The 15,940-nt window shown below is 46.4% G+C and overlaps 1 protein-coding gene across 2 annotated transcripts in view; it reads right to left on the minus strand.

Moving 5' to 3' along the window:
- The window catches only part of SHISAL1 (shisa like 1), a 112,010-nt gene that overhangs the window by 14,297 nt on the left and 81,773 nt on the right, over positions 1–15,940 (minus strand). The window contains exon 4 of one of the 2 annotated variants that reach the window (XM_083181265.1): positions 8,777–9,064. In XM_083181265.1, coding sequence (XP_083037391.1) covers positions 8,777–9,064 — 288 coding nt within the window. Of the gene's footprint in view, positions 1–8,772; positions 9,065–15,940 lie in introns of those variants that run through there. The other variant, XM_083181264.1, reaches the window with a different exon arrangement.

Here is a 15,940-nt window from a genome sequence, read left to right on the forward strand (position 1 = left end):
GAGAGGTCATGTCGTACAGGATCAGAGAAGGCCGGTGTCTTTCCAGTTGTTACAGAATATGGGCATGAAGTTAGGGGAGGTCTGTAGTTCCAATTTCGAGGAAAGGTTGTTCGGGGTAGCTTTTTCGCTGGCCTTCTTCGGGGCACTGCGGATTGGGGAGCTCGTGAGTCCAAGCGTGTCCAGGCCGGGAGGTTTGTTAGGAGAGGATGTGGATTTATACTCGGATAGGGTGGAGCTAGTGGTGAGGAGGTCTAAGACGGATCAGTTAGGGAGGGGGAAGAAGGTAGTTCTCTTCTCTGTACCAGGCTCAGATATGTGCCCGGTGGCACGGCTGAGGATATTTAAGGAGGTCAGAGTGGGCAGGGAAAGGGATCCTTTGCTGTTGCATGCGAATGGATCCTTTTTATCACGGTTTCAGTTCACAAGTGTGTTTAGAGCAGTCCTGCGGACGTTGGGCCTCAAGGGGGAGGAATACGCGGGTCACTCTTTCCGCATTGGGGCCGCAACTGAGGCTGCTAGAATGGGATTTGGGGAATCGTCTCGCTTTCGGTCTTATGTTCGTTTAGGGGATTGTTGAGGTTGACTGTGTTTTCTCTGTTTTAGGGCAGCCTCCGTGCCTGATTTGGATTTTAGGACATTCATATGTCTTTTGGGGAGCTTTACGGGCTGATGTCAGACCGAACGGCCGCCAGCTGGGTTTGGATAGAGAGGAGGCAGTGGTTCGCTGGCTGGGAAAACGCGGTATGGTATGGAGTGCTGCAGGAATTTCACCGCTTTGTTCGGCTCGATAGGGTTCCCGACATATTAGTTTTGCATGTGGGCGGGAATGACTTGGGGGCAGACCATTTAGGGAGTTGATACGGGATATCAAGTTTGATCTCCTACGTTTATGGGCAATGTTTCCGGAAGTAATCACGGTTTGGTCAGACATCGTGCCACGCCATTATTGGAGGGATGCGAGGTCGGCTGACAAGCTCAATAAGGCACGGATTAAAGTTAACAGGGCGATTGGGCGTTTTATGGCCAGGAACGGGGCTGTTGTGGTGAGGCACAGGGAACTTGAGTCTGGTGCCGGGGCATTTTGGAGAGGTGACGGTGTGCACCTGAATGCTGTGGGGATAGATGTTTGGTCTTTGGGACTACAAGAGGGAATAGAAACAGCGTTCCGGATGTGGGGGGGCGCACGGGGTTAAGGGTTTAACCTCGTGCTTAGTGGCGGAGGGGGGTCCTCGAGGTTGGTGGCATTGAGGCTTAATTATGCGGCGGGGAGGGCCCCATGAGGGGGCTGGACTCCCCTGGGTGAGGTTAATTAATGAGCACTGGGTGTGTACAATTGGTGCCCTCGAGCCAATCGCTATCGGCTGGGGGTAAGAGCTCCTGGAAGTGCTTAGAGGTGTGGATATATTTATTGAGGGCCTCGGGGACCACCTTCCGTGGGAATGTTTTTGGATTATTGTTTAAAAATTGTATTGTTTCAATAAAGATGGCTGCTGTGGCCAATTTTATCCAACAAGAGAGTTATGTCATTTGTGGGGGGTAGTTGGGCACAGCGATTAGACAATACCCTGTCATGGTTTAAATGTTTAATGCGTGCCTTTGGTGGACAATGTCCCTGTTTATGAAGCGTATTGTGAATGTTGGCTTAATCTGTGTGGCATTATGTGAATTCTGGCTCAATCCGTGTGGCATTATGTGAATTCTGGCTCAATCCGTGTGGTATTATGTGAATTTTGACTCAATCCATTTGGCATTTTATGAATTTGGCTCAATCCGTGTGGCATTATATGAATTTTGGCTCAATCCGTGTGTTATTATGTCAATTTTAGCTCAATCCGTGTGGCATTATGTGAATTTTGACACAATCCATGTGGCATTATGTGAATTTTGGCTCAATTCGTGTGGCATTATGTGAATTTTGCCTCATTCCATTTTGCGCACTTTAAATGCCAGGGCCTATTTTTAATCCCATTCCCACCCTTTCTCTGCCGCTCTCTTAGCATGTACACTGGAACCACTAACACCGCCTCTCCCCACCTAAACCCTCTTTTATCATGGTGCCCCCCCTGTCATTTTATCCTGGATCCGCCCCTGGTGGTCACTAAGATACTGTGTGAGGGCCTTAACTTGGTGGTCACTGAGATGTTGTGTGAAGGCCTTAACTTGGTGGTCACTGAGATGTTGTGTGAAGGCCTTAACTTGGTGGTCACTAAGATGCTGTGTGAGGGCCTTGCAGATTGTCCGTGGGTTCCTTTTCTAAGCATTTGACAGGCCACGTTTTTGCCCCAGTGAATTGCTAGACTGCGTTCCCGTGACTATGGTCTCTGCCCTCAATTCCTTTTATTTCCCTAAGCTTTTAAGTGACATAATTATGAGACATTTTCCTTTTAATGGAATAGCCAGAAAGATCTTGTACTTTCCATTATAGGCCAGTTTACTCAAGGTCACGTTCTTACACCTCTCTTTACAGACGTGTAAAGGAGAAAACTGCTAATGTGACAACGGCAGCGGTCTTTTCATATCCCTTCGTTATTGTCTGAGCACCTTTACCGTGCCGGCGAGATGCGAGAAGCGAGAAGGCTAATCGCCCTATGCAAAATGTTCCCTTTTATTCCACGCAAATCAAAAGGTGTCATTAAGCAGAAAGCAACTGGGGAAAGAACAATCCCACGTTCTCTTCTGTAACTCATTGTCCTGGTGTTTGTGTTCTTGGTCCTTGCCAGGCTGACAGTAATGCTGTGAACAGTTCTTGCAATGAATGCCAAGGAATTGCCAGCAATTAATACCTGTGAATGTACTTAATATACTCATCTATTTTACAGTCGCGGCCAAGGGGAGTCCCTGTAATTTTGCTGCCTGAAGGCACTGAGTGACACCCCCCCACCATCCTCGTTATGCAGAATTGTGTTTTAATAAAGCTGCTGTAAATTGATATACTATGGTGTGGCCCCACACTGACAGATTTGTATCACCTGCGGAGGAGTCAGGCAATAAAGAATTGAGGCAGCAGGTTTAGGCTGTGTACAGGCCAATAGATATATCTGCAGATCAGTTTACATTCGCCCGCCCAGTTACGCTGTCAATCACATCGCCTTATCTGTCAAATCTGGATTTATGCTGCTATGTATAGATGTAGGTGCACAACTTAGCATTAATCCATGGATCAACAGGGCCTAGTTTGAGCAGTACAGGCTGATGGGTACTGTTCACTTGCCCCTTCATAGCTAATGAACATCAGAGCCGGCCCTAGGCATAGGCAAACTAGGCAAATGCCTAGGGGCATGCAGCTCATACAACTGCGCCAGCAGCCTCAGGCATTATGTGCATAAGGTGCACTACTGTGCTGCGTAACATGTATAAAGGGCACTACTTTGTGTTGCAGTGAGAATAAGAAGCAATAATGCTTGGTATAATGTGAATTAGGTGCAATACAGTGTAGTGCAATGTGAATAAGGAGTTATACAACACAATGTAATGTGAAATAGGAGCCACATGATGTGGTGTAATGGGAATAAGGAGCAATACAGTGTGGTGTAATGTGATTAAGGAGCAATACAGTGTGCTGTAAAGTGAATAAGGAGCAATACAGTGTGGTGTAATGTGAATAAGGAGCAATACAGTGTGGTGTAATGTTAGTAAGGAGCAATGGGTCATGGGCAAAACTAGCAACAGTTCTAGGGGGCAGCAACCAAAATATATCCTAGGGCAAATTAGCTAGGGCCAGCTCTGCTGAACAGTGCATAGACCCCATTGCTACCTGAGTTTTGTTGATCACCATGTGCACATAACCAGTATACTAGGAAACTGTAATGTCACCTGTAAGAGGCAGTGGCCCCAGCCAGCACACAAACCCCTTTTTCTTTGCAGAGGTGGTGCCGAGTTGAATACAGGTGATCTGTCCTTGGGTCTCCAGTCTGGGTATGGTTATAGATGGGGCCCTGGTAATCAGACACCGGCCAATCCCACCCTGATATGTAACGCGTTTAAGATTTCTTCAGCAGGCCGGCGCTACCCACTCAGCAGCTCCTGCAAAGCAGGGAGGCGCCATGCTGAAAAGGTGCTGTCTCCCTCCCTGCTCTGCTAAAGCTGCCTCAGCCCTCACTGTCACTGCCTCCTGCACGCCACCCGCAGCGCCTGTCTGACAGCGGGCGGCAGTATGGAGAGGCTGAGCAGCTCCCTGCACCACGCACACACTGTCCTCCTCCTGAGACCTGCCCCCTCTTCCTCACAGACCATTTCGCTGAGGCATGTAGCGCTGTCTGTGAATGCCTGGATGACATGTCATGTCCGGATCCGCCCCCTACCTATTGCTCCCTGCGCCTGTCAATCAGCTTTCATTCAAATGACGAACAGGCAGCAGTGCCGCCTCCCCTTCCTTCCCTCTTCTCAGTGTGCTGTGCCAGTGCCACTGCCAGTCCTCAACACTCCGCCCCCTCTATCTCCTCCCCTCTTCTTCTATCTCCTCCTTCTGTCCCCTCCTTTCCCCCTCAGTCGCGAGAGGGGTGTAGTGGCGTCCTCAGCGTACTGCCTACGCAGATAGAAGAGGAGGGACTGCACAAGAGTTAAACAGCAAAAGAACAGTGAGCCTTTTATTATACATGTTTATAACAACTTTTTTAATAATTGTAGATTTTTTTAATATTAATTTAAACACTTTTTAAATAATGGTCTGGGTTATGTGCCTAAAGGTGGCCATTCATGCTGCAATATCAGCGTGCGATGCAATGTGCGCTCCCGCGGGCATCACATCGCACAGTACAAAAAGTATGTGCTACACATACTTTTTGTACTGCTTTCGGATCGCATCGCACACACATTGCATGCATGCCGTGCGATGCGATCTAGCCCATAACGTATGCGATTCTCGCAGCGTGTATGGGCACCTTTAGTGCCTGCAACATTTTGCGGACACAGCACTGAGATGGTGTATCCATACATCTACATGCACCCGAGATCCTCCATAGGATCGCATGTTGCATACGCTCTCACAATCGGGCTGCAGCTTGTTGCAATGGCAATGTGAAAGGGCGCAAAATTTATGGTTTGCAGGAGGGCGCCGAACACCCTAGCACCGGCCCTGGCTCCACCTACACCCCCTGGCTACTCCACTGTGCACAGTCGCAAGTCTCACTCCAATAAGCACATTAAGAATGTGGTGGAACAGGAGAGTCACAGCAGGGATTTGAATGGCATATGGTGGATTAGGAGAGTTACAGCAGGAATGTGCAGGGGATATGGTGGATCAGGAGAGTCACAGCAGGGATGTGTATGTAATATGATGAAACAGGAAAGTCACAACAGGATGTACATGGTGGGATATGGTGGAATAGGAGAGTCACAGCAGCAAGAATGTGCAGGGGAAATGGTGGAATAGGAGAGTCACAGCAGCAGGAATGTGCAGGGGATATGGTGGAATAGGAGAGTCACAGCAGCAGGAATGTGCAGGGGATATGGCGGAATAGGAGAGTCACAGCAGCAGGAATGTGCAGGGGATATGGTGGAATAGGAGAGTCACAGCAGCAGGAATGTACTGGGGATATGGCGGAATAGGAGAGTCACAGCAGGGCCGGCCTTAGGCATAGGCCAACTAGGCAATTGCCTAGGGCATTTGGAATGCCTAGGGGCATCAGCAGCTTCTGCTGATTAAAATGATATGCAGCATGCCTATATTCTGTGTGTGAGTGAGGCCATTCCCCTTCCCAGCAAGAACACACCCCTGTTTGGGCTGTGCACAGAATGTGTGCACTGTTTCTATTTAAAATATTGCGGGTATGATGAGGGTTGATGGTGCTGGGAAAGGGGAGCAGGGTCAGAGGCAAAACTAGTGGCGGTGCTAAGGGGCGCAAGCCAAAATCTTGCCTAGGGTGTCATTTAGGCTAGGGCCGGCTCTGAGTCACAGCAGCAGGAATATGCAGAAGATATGGTGGAATAGGAGAGTCACAGCAGCAGGAATGTACAGGGGATATGGCGGAATAGGAGAGTCAGTGGCGTAGCTAAGTTTCGGGCGCCCCCCCCCCCCCGCCGCCACCCCGCCAATCACCCGCCGCCCATGCAACCCCCCCCCCCCAATCCCCCGCAGCCTTACCTATCGCGCTGGTCCCGGCGGCTCCTTTCTTCTGCTGAGGACAACCACAAAATGGCCGCCCCCATACAGCAGACAGTTTCAGAGAACTGTGTGCTATATGGGGGCGGCCATTTTGTGGTGGTCCTCAGCAGAAGAACGGAGCCACCGGGACCAGTGAGATAGGTAAGTCTGCGGGGGATTGGGGGGGTGTGTGTGTGTGTATGTAACTATAGCACCGCAGCCCCCGGCGCCCCCCCCCCCCGCGGTGGCGGGGGCTGCGGTGCTATAGTTACGCCACTGAGGAGAGTCACCGTAGCAGGAAAGTGCAGGGGATTTGGTGGAATAGGAGAGACACAGCAGCAGGAATGTGCAGGGGATATGGCGGAATAGGAGAGTCACAGTAGCAGGAATGTGCAGGGGATATGGCAGAATAGGAGAATCACAGCAGCAGGAATGTGCAGAAGATATGGCGGAATAGGAGAGTCACAGCAGCAGGAATGTGCAGGGGATATGGTGGAATAGGAGAGTCACAGCAGCAGGAATGTGCAGGGGATATAGCGGAATAGGAGAGTCACAGCAGCAGGAATGAGCAGGGGATATAGCGGAATAGGAGAGTCACAGCAGCAGGAATGTGCAGGGGATATAGCGGAATAGGAGAGTCACAGCAGCAGGAATGTGCAGGGGATATAGCGGAATAGGAGAGTCACAGCGGCAGGAATATGCAGGGGATATAGAGGAAAAGGAGAGTCACAGCAGCAGGAATGTACAGGGGATATAGCGGAATAGGAGAGTCACAGCAGCAGGAATGTGCAGGGGATATGGCGGAACAGGAGAGTCACAGCAGCAGAAATGTGCAGGGGATATAGCGGAATAGGAGTCACAGCAGCAGGAATGTGCAGGGGATATAGCGGAATAGGAGAGTCACAGCAGCAGGAATGTACAGGGATATAGCAGAATAGGAGAGTCACAGCAGCAGGAATGTGCAGGGGATATAGCGGAAAAGGAGAGTCACAGCAGCAGGAATGTACAGGGATATAGCAGAATAGGAGAGTCACAGCAGCAGGAATGTGCAGGGGATATGGCGGAATAGGAGAGTCACAGCAGCAGGAATGTGCAGGGGATATAGCGGAATAGGAGTCACAGCAGCAGGAATGTGCAGGGGATATAGCGGAATAGGAGAGTCACAGCAGCAGGAATGTACAGGGGATATAGCGGAATAGGAGAGTCACAGCAGCAGGAATGTACAGGGATATAGCAGAATAGGAGAGTCACAGCAGCAGGAATGTGCAGGGGATATAGCGGAAAAGGAGAGTCACAGCAGCAGGAATGTACAGGGATATAGCGGAAAAGGAGAGTCACAGCAGGAATATGAATAGGATGTGGTGGATCAGGAGATTCCTACAGTATGTATGGGATCGATTTACTAAGTCTTGGATGGATATAACGGGGGTGAATCTTGTTGACTTGACAATATTGCCCAATTCAGACAGGTGGCATCTCAGGCGCTCGGTAAACTGCGATAATCCCATCTTACTGAGCCAACCTGAATCGGGCCCAAAGTACCAGCTAATCAGACCCTAACTGCCACGTTTCAGACTGTTTGGAAAAAAACAAGGAGCTGATTGGCTGGTACATTATCTCCATCGAAAGAGGAGAGAACAATCAGACCCGTGTATGAGCTGATAGTCATAAATACAGCCTGAAAAGCATTACACAGCACGCGCTCAGGATCTGAGCGGAAGATGCACTGCTCATGTGACACATGCAGGAGACTTCCGAGATTTCCATTTGCTTTAGCTGTTTTCCTCCTTGCCCTAAAGATATTTTAAAAAAGCAGGAAAACTCCATGAGTTAATCCTGAAAAAAAAAAAACATTGTAGAAAACACCGGAAACACTGCTCATGTGATGGGAATGGATCATATGGTCAACTTAAAGATGGCCAACAGTCATTAGGTTGACACCACTAGGTCGACATACTGCAAGGTCGACATGGGATAAGGTCAACAGGTCATTAGGTCGACACAAGCATTAGGTCAAAAAAGGTCGACAGTCAAAGGGTTTTTCACAGTTTATTTGACCCGGATGTCAACACAGTCGACATGAACACAGGATTAGGTGCACCGCATCACTTCTCATGGATTGCATTGCTTCAGGCACTGTGCCTTGCTGCGATCGGCACTGTGCCGAGCGCTATTTTATTCTCCCACCACGCCGTAGTGGATGGTAGGGCATGAAATACCGCCCGTCGGCACATGTCGGCTCAAAAAACAGTGAAAAACACCATGTCGACCTTTTCACTGTCGACCTAGGCCATGTTGACCTAATGCTTGTGTCGACCTAATGGCCTGTCGACCTTGTCCCATATCAACCTAGACCCATGTCGACCTTGCAGTCTGTCGATCTAGTGGTGTCGAACTAATGACTGTTGACCATCTTGTCACATGGGGACCATCCGTATCACCATGTGACAATGCCTCTAGCCTTTCAGGGCATAAGATAAATATTGTTATGAATCCCAATAGCTCATAGGTGAATACACAGGTAAATAATAGCAATTATTTTTCTAGATGCCCACCAACAATTCCATTTGGCGCAGTACATTTAAGCACGGTTGGCACAGACAGAAAGCAATATATATATATATATTTATACACATACACACACACACACACACACACACACACACACACACACACACACATATATCATCTTACCAGGCGGTAGAAGTCTGAAAGGACATCAGTGTTGGACTAACAGTATCTCCCTTTAAAGTGTGTACGGCATGTGACATTTGCGGGTGAGTCTGTGCTTGGCAAGGCTCCTGTGCCGCCTTGTCCCACTGCCTCTGTCCTTGCCTCATCCATTTGCCTTGGATGCCCCACCTCGCCAGATACATCTTACAGATGTCATAGTTCATTGCTGAATAATACAAAAGATCCAGGACCAGCAGGACCACCACAAAGAATCCATAGATCCAGACTCCGACCAGAGCACTGTAGTTGCTGTGATAAATACAACAAGTTGAAGTTACAAATATGAAAGTATAACACACATAAAAGCATAAAAAATAACAGAAAAAAGAACTGGTATAAAAGTCTACAAAACTCTTATCTGTCCCGGTGAAGGCGCAATAGGTGTGACTTTAGGGAATTGTCCCCTTGCGCCGACGGTCAGGGCTTGTGATTTGTTTCACACATGTGGAAGGGAATCTTAAACCACTTTATCTTCCCAAGGAAAAACAAATGTTCCTTCCGAATTGGCGTAGCCGGCAGGATTCCGCTCCTAAAGGGTCATTACTCTGCTAACTCATAAATGTGTATTTTATGTAAGGGGAGAAACTCTGAAAACCATGAAGTATGCAACCCGCAGCTATAATGCAGAACGTACATGTTATTGTTAGGCCTCCAAAATTTGGAAAACATTTTTTACTGCCACATCCTCTTATGAACCACATCGTACAGAGATTATAGGCCTAATTCAGGATACATGCACAGACCCTGGGATCGAGCATCGCAGAAATCATTCAATGGTAGCCAAATTTGGAAACCAGGTGGTTTATGAAGCAATATGGCTGTAATTGTCTGTTCTGTGTAACAGTTATTACTCATATTGGAGCGGTTTACTGTTTCGTACCGTCAAATCGACTACATCGCTCAGTGTGTAAGGGTGGTTGCGAGCTCCCGCGCACAACAAACCTAGCGATTTGCTAACGACCTTGTTTATGCTAATGAAGGACAGAACATGATTGTTCCATCTTTCATTAAACTCATTCTCTTGTGTACAGACAATACTCACTCAAGGGCGTTCGCTCCAAGGTTGGAACGAATGGCCGACGCACCATTGTGTACCTACAGTACCGTCTCTGACATTGCAATGGTGCAAATCTGTAGTAATATTCTTTATTTTTGTTTGCGAACAATATTCATTTATCAGAGATCATTTTGTAACACGGGAAATTACACAAACTCTAGTTTTTACTGTATAGAATAATCCCTATTTCCCCACCAACAAAATGCCTGCAGAACCCATACTAACAAGACAAGAAGGATAAATGTACTATTTACCTAAACATGTAGGGCAATTATTTATTACACCATCTCCCACCTCAGCTATTGTAACCTTTAATCTCTCCTTTACCTGACCTCCATCACTGGCTACCTTTCCTTAACCAGATACATATTAAGCTACCCGTAAGCCCACTCAAAGCAAATGCTTGGAAAGCTAGTCTGCTACCTTGTGATTGCCTCTGTGTTTGTGCATGTTTGAGAGAGACAGAGATGTAGTTTCACCAACAGATGGCAGTGTTTCGGAGACACATGGACACTACACATATATAGATGACAGTAGCCACGTACCCAATCTCTCCGACTCCTCCCAAACCTTCAACATTGCCTTAGTCCACACTCCCTATGTCTGTGTCCAAACGTCCCGGGTCCTCGATGATGGCCACCTTCCCCTACAAAGGTGCATACCAACCTGCATGGATTCAGCTGTGGCCTGAAGCCGTACCCACTCATTAAATCCCAAAAGCCCTCCTCACACTCTCAATTCATGCCCTCTGTCCTCTCTTCAGGTGAGATGGCCCCATGACAACCAATCACATTCTAGATTTTATTTTACATAATATACTAGATAAAGGACAGCTTCAAGCTGATTGGTTGAGATGGGAAACTTCTTCATGTCCTCTAAAGAACATTTGATACATTTCCCCCTTTCCAACAACATCTTTTTTTTTTTTAATGGTTTTTATTTGATACTTTTAAAATTCCTTTCCAACAACATCTTAATGCAAATGTAACAATTATTTTGTGGTACGGACAAGTGCTGGTTATGAAATAAATATAAGAGTTTGGCAAAGATAGAATCTTGTCTTCAAATTTCCAACTGCTTACAAAAAATGAGTAGACCTGGCTTTGGTGGATCGAATCTCCTCATATAATACGAATTATAGAGGGGAGGAGGGGTGAGTCATTGACCACAGCTCAGCTCAGTTCAGCCAAACCAGAGAAGATGGTTGAGTCCTTAAATACTGTAATTTCTAGAAGTGTCCTTACCAGAACTGTCAAAAGGAAACCAGACTTGGTTAGATATTGCCCAAGATAAACTATTTAGCATGCTACCGGTACACTTTTAAGCAGGCAGAAACATGGTCTGGGGGTGTGGGAATTGTGTGTTGTTCCTACAAGATAGGTTTGGCTGAGATCTTTACTTACTGCTTTCAGCCAAGGGTGTAACTACCAGTTTTCGGGCAAATTATAGCTGCCACCCATGTTGTACTATGGTTCTTTTCATTTGTGCGGTCTCCTCATTAACCCTCCTGTTGTGTGACCACTAAAACAGCCAGGGCTTCATTCTGAACACCAGTGTTCCCTTCCTCTCCGAGTGGGAATCGGGGAATCCCTATTTACAGATGTTGCCAAATACACGAAGCCCCATGCTACTGGAATTTCTGCCAAGCAACGTAATCGCGCAAATTAAATAATTGGATACAACAAAGTGGCTTCATGAGGCTGCGCGGATCCATTTGATATATAGCAAGGTCAACACCATATGGTATGTTAAACAAAAATATGCGGAACGATAGAATAAAAGTAATCTAAGGACATTACCGGGGCTACTGTCTTTCTGTTAAAAAGCATGTGGAAATCTGTGCACATGCTAACATGGGCCATGAGAGTGGTTGGCTGGGATGGATAAAAGGTAGCCAGGCCTTCCTGAGCATCTGAGCGGGGGCTGGACTTCCCTAGGAGCCACACCCCCGAGGTGCAGCTTCAGGGCTTGTCGGTGCAACAGCTGCACTGCAGCTCTGTGTGTGCATGCTTATTCTGGCATATTAACTTTGGTTGGGTCCTTACTTAGGCGCATGCGCAACCGTCTGCATCCCCACTTGCGTCTGGTTCCGATTCACCTTCATAAATCATAATATTCCCGATGACACCACACAATGATGTAACTTACATTACACTGCGCAGCTCTGGTTGTTCTGATGTTACTAAACATTTCATGTAGTTCTAGTAATAATAATAATTGCTGTAATGCTGCAGATTTACATTTAAAATTATGACTGTGGCACAATAATTTTTTTTTTTTTCGGTCACGGTCACATCCAACGTGAAAACCGCCAATTAAGTCTGGAGCTAAAACAAACAGCTATTCTCAATGAATACAATCCACAACAATTTATTAATCCCCCCAGCCTGTAGCTTCCCCATCTGCTCCCTGTAAATAACATCTGTCTCTCATAGAGAACTCATTCACAGCTGATAGGACGGAACAGAGCTCCTATTACTGCAGGGAACAGAGCGGAGAGTACACTGACAGGACTTCATTATTAACTGAGATATGCTGCCCACATTGATTTAAATCAGTGGTGATCTATTAGGAGTTTATTCGGGGATTGTGATTGGAGACTGCTCAATGGATCTTGTGCATAATTGCTCTTTATGAAGATTTATGGAGCATTTTGGAGCATACTGTAGCCATCGATTGCACACAGACGCCAAAGGTCTGGGACACCCTGAGAGTCTAGCATTATGCTGATTAGTCTCTGATTATGATGATGGCGCCTGCAGTGTTCAATGCGCTGTACGCATAATAAGTAAGTGTTTACGCCAAGTCAAACTTGCCAGCTCTCAAATCCCTGGGAGCTTTCCCTGACTCCCAGGAGAGCAGGAAGCACACCCAGAATCTGCCCAAATCCTTAACAAAGGGAGTGGGAATGAGGTATGTAATTCACTGTGTATTGCAGTATCATGGCTCCGCCTTACTGCAGTTTAGGGGTGTGTGGAGGTGTGTCTGATTATGTAAAACACTTAGCCACACACCTGAGTAACACTGTCAAATTCCTTGTGTGTCTGATAATGTGCCACCTTGCCACCACACCCCCAACTTGACAACTGAGCAAATTGGCCACATTTTATGGGTTGTCACATTTTATGGAGGAAAATACAATCTTATGGTGTTGACCTATTACTCAAAATGGTAAAACTGGGGCACAAATTAGCCCTACTCACAATACACCCAAATAGCAACCAGGACAGCCCAAATCACCTCCGTATTACCAAGAGACTGAACCTTTTCTCGCTCTCCGAATCGATCTAATAATTGGAACCACCTTGCCGTACCCCTGACTAACATTGTCAAGTTGCCGATGTGCGGGGGTGTGCCCGATAATGTAAACCACCTTGCCACGCCCCTGACTAACATTGTCAAGTTGCAGTTGTGCAGGGGTGTGCCCGATAATGTAAACCACCTTGCCACGCCCCTGACTAACATTGTCAAGTTGCAGTTGTGCAGGGGTGTGCCTGATAATGTGAACCACCTTGCCACACCCCTTAGTAACATTGTCAAGTTGCCGATGTGCAGGGGTGTGCCTGATAATGTGAACCACCTTGCCACACCCCTGAGTAACATTGTCAAGTTGCCGATGTGCGAGGTGTGCCTGATGAAATGGACCACCTTGCCACGCCCCCGACTTGACAACTGTGCAAATGTGCCACACTTTATTGGGGAAAATGGCTATCTTACAATCTTATGTTGTTGGCCTATTACTCACAATGGTAAAACTGGGACACAAATTAGCCCTACTCACAATACACCCAAACAGAATCCAAGACAGACCTTTTCTTGCTCTCCAAATAGGGACAGCTCTGCCAATATACGCTCTTTAGCCTTAGAGGTAAATTTACTCAAGCCTCTAAAAATGAAAAGAGGTGATGTTGCAACATGGCAACCAATCAGGTTCTGTCGATCATTTCTCTATTGCATCCTAGAAAATGATAGACAGATGCTGTTTGCTTGATAGGGGCAACACCACCTCTCTTTGTTTTTTTTTTAAAGATTTAGTAAACTTAAAAGCATTTGGGCCAGATGCACTAAGCTTCAAAAGTAATAAAATGCAGAGTGATAAACAATAAACCAATCAGCTACTGTCTGACATTTTTTAAACCCAGTCTGTGACATGGAAGTTAGGAGCTGATTGGCTAGCTGTTTATCACTCTCCATTTTATCAGGTTTGAAGCTTAGTGCATCTGGCCCTTTTTCCACTAAGCTTTTGCAGGTGTTATCGCCTGACAAAAACTCTGATATGGTGGGTGACTGTGCTTCACCGGGAAAGAAAGATGCAGAAATGCAGTATGAGAGTGGTGGATTGCTGAAGACTAAACAGGTATTTGTCCTGAAAACACTAACTGGATGGAGGCCATTTTGGAAGCACAAAATGGCCGCTCTGCAAAACCAAGTGTGAACCCTCTGGTGTGCTCTTTCACTGTGACACATATTTGTGTGAGGTAAGAAATCCTTAATTGTGTGGGAGCAGCAGTTTGCACATGCATAAATGATGGAGTCTGGACTAGTCTAGATTAATGATGTACCGGAGTACGCACCCCAGATTGCCTCATTCTATTGGTCAGTGAAGAAACGAGAGTTCTATTTGAAAAGCTAGCTTAGAACAAAGTGCGCCTGCTGTATTTACCGAGTTCATGCTGAAGGCAGCCTGTTCATTCACAAGTGATATCATTGAGGTGCAACGTACGTCGGTGATGTCACTCATCCACAGGGAAAAGAGTATTGGTTCTGCTCCAAGTAATTGATCCTCTACACACTTGAGTACTAAGCAAGTACAATAGTGATCTGTATATCTTTCGCCACTGGATAGAAAAACCTGCTATCGATGCAATTTACTAAGATATCCCCGGAAAAGCTGAGTATCCCTCACCAATCTGGTCTTATTGTTTTGCCGGGGGAATCAAACGTCCGTTTCACCACTGCACAATTCAACCGTAAGCACTGACTGGGCTTGAGGTTCCTCTGTCCTAAATAATTCCAAATAAATTATTAAAATTATCTAGAGAACTATTTTTTTAAAGAGCATCATATGAACAAAATTCCTATTTGAATAAAAAAAAATTCAAAAATATTCAGAAGATGTCCAAAAGTCAGTAGTACTGTTGCAACTTCCTATAAATGGGGTTCCCCATGCTTTGGTGCTAGCGGATTGGGTGTAGCCCTATCTACGACAACAGCAGACGTTTTCTCCACGGACATGTTTTTTTTAATGTGCGTAATAAATAGAGATTTGCATCCTACGGTTCTTCTGAGTTTTAACTTGAAACGAAAGTAAATGCTGTTCGTGCATAAGATACCCAACCGCGAAGCGTGACAGAGATAATTAGCCCATTGAGGAAAGACTGACGCAGCCCTAAACTTTCTGAGTTAACGGAAAATTTCCGTCTTCAGAGCATTTAGAATTGTCAGATATGCAGCAGAACCAGGTTTGTAAATGATGAAGGAGACGTTCTCCTAGTGGATCCTAGTTATAAAGGGTTACTTCATGTAAGTCGGTAGATGAAAGCGCAGTCACAGAAACAGCTAGTGCAGGAGCGCTCCTACTTGTTATTTAGACTCCGCACAGTTGCCATGGCGATGGCCTAATGGATGGATTATAGATTTATTTATAAATGGTATTAATTGGATTCCGGAATTGAAATGGAAATCAGCCGCTGTACGTCCAGGCGAAGGTTCCCTTTATCTACATATGAAGCAGCGACGCTTGATTCGCAGCTGAGCGACTGTCAGGTTCATTGTTAGCAGAACAATAGGCAGAAGGACTTGTTTGATCTATACCCTTTTCATCTTATTTCTTTTTCTCTTCTTCGCCCTGCGCCGGGGCTCCGGTTTCTAAACTTATGAGAGGTGAGCGCCATTTCCATAACAATTGCCTCGGTTCGCATGTGTCCAAGAAATTTTTAAGCACCCCCGGTCATAGCGCCGGTTCTCCGCCTCGGAGAAAAACAACCGCTGATGCACAAGGCTTGGGTGACCAGTTCCACAAATAAATAAAATACTAAAAATATATATATATAAAAAAAAATGGAATG

Source organism: Crinia signifera, chromosome 4, assembly GCF_055691185.1.
Source record: "Crinia signifera chromosome 4, ASM5569118v1, whole genome shotgun sequence".
NCBI classification, from domain to species: domain Eukaryota; kingdom Metazoa; phylum Chordata; class Amphibia; order Anura; family Myobatrachidae; genus Crinia; species Crinia signifera.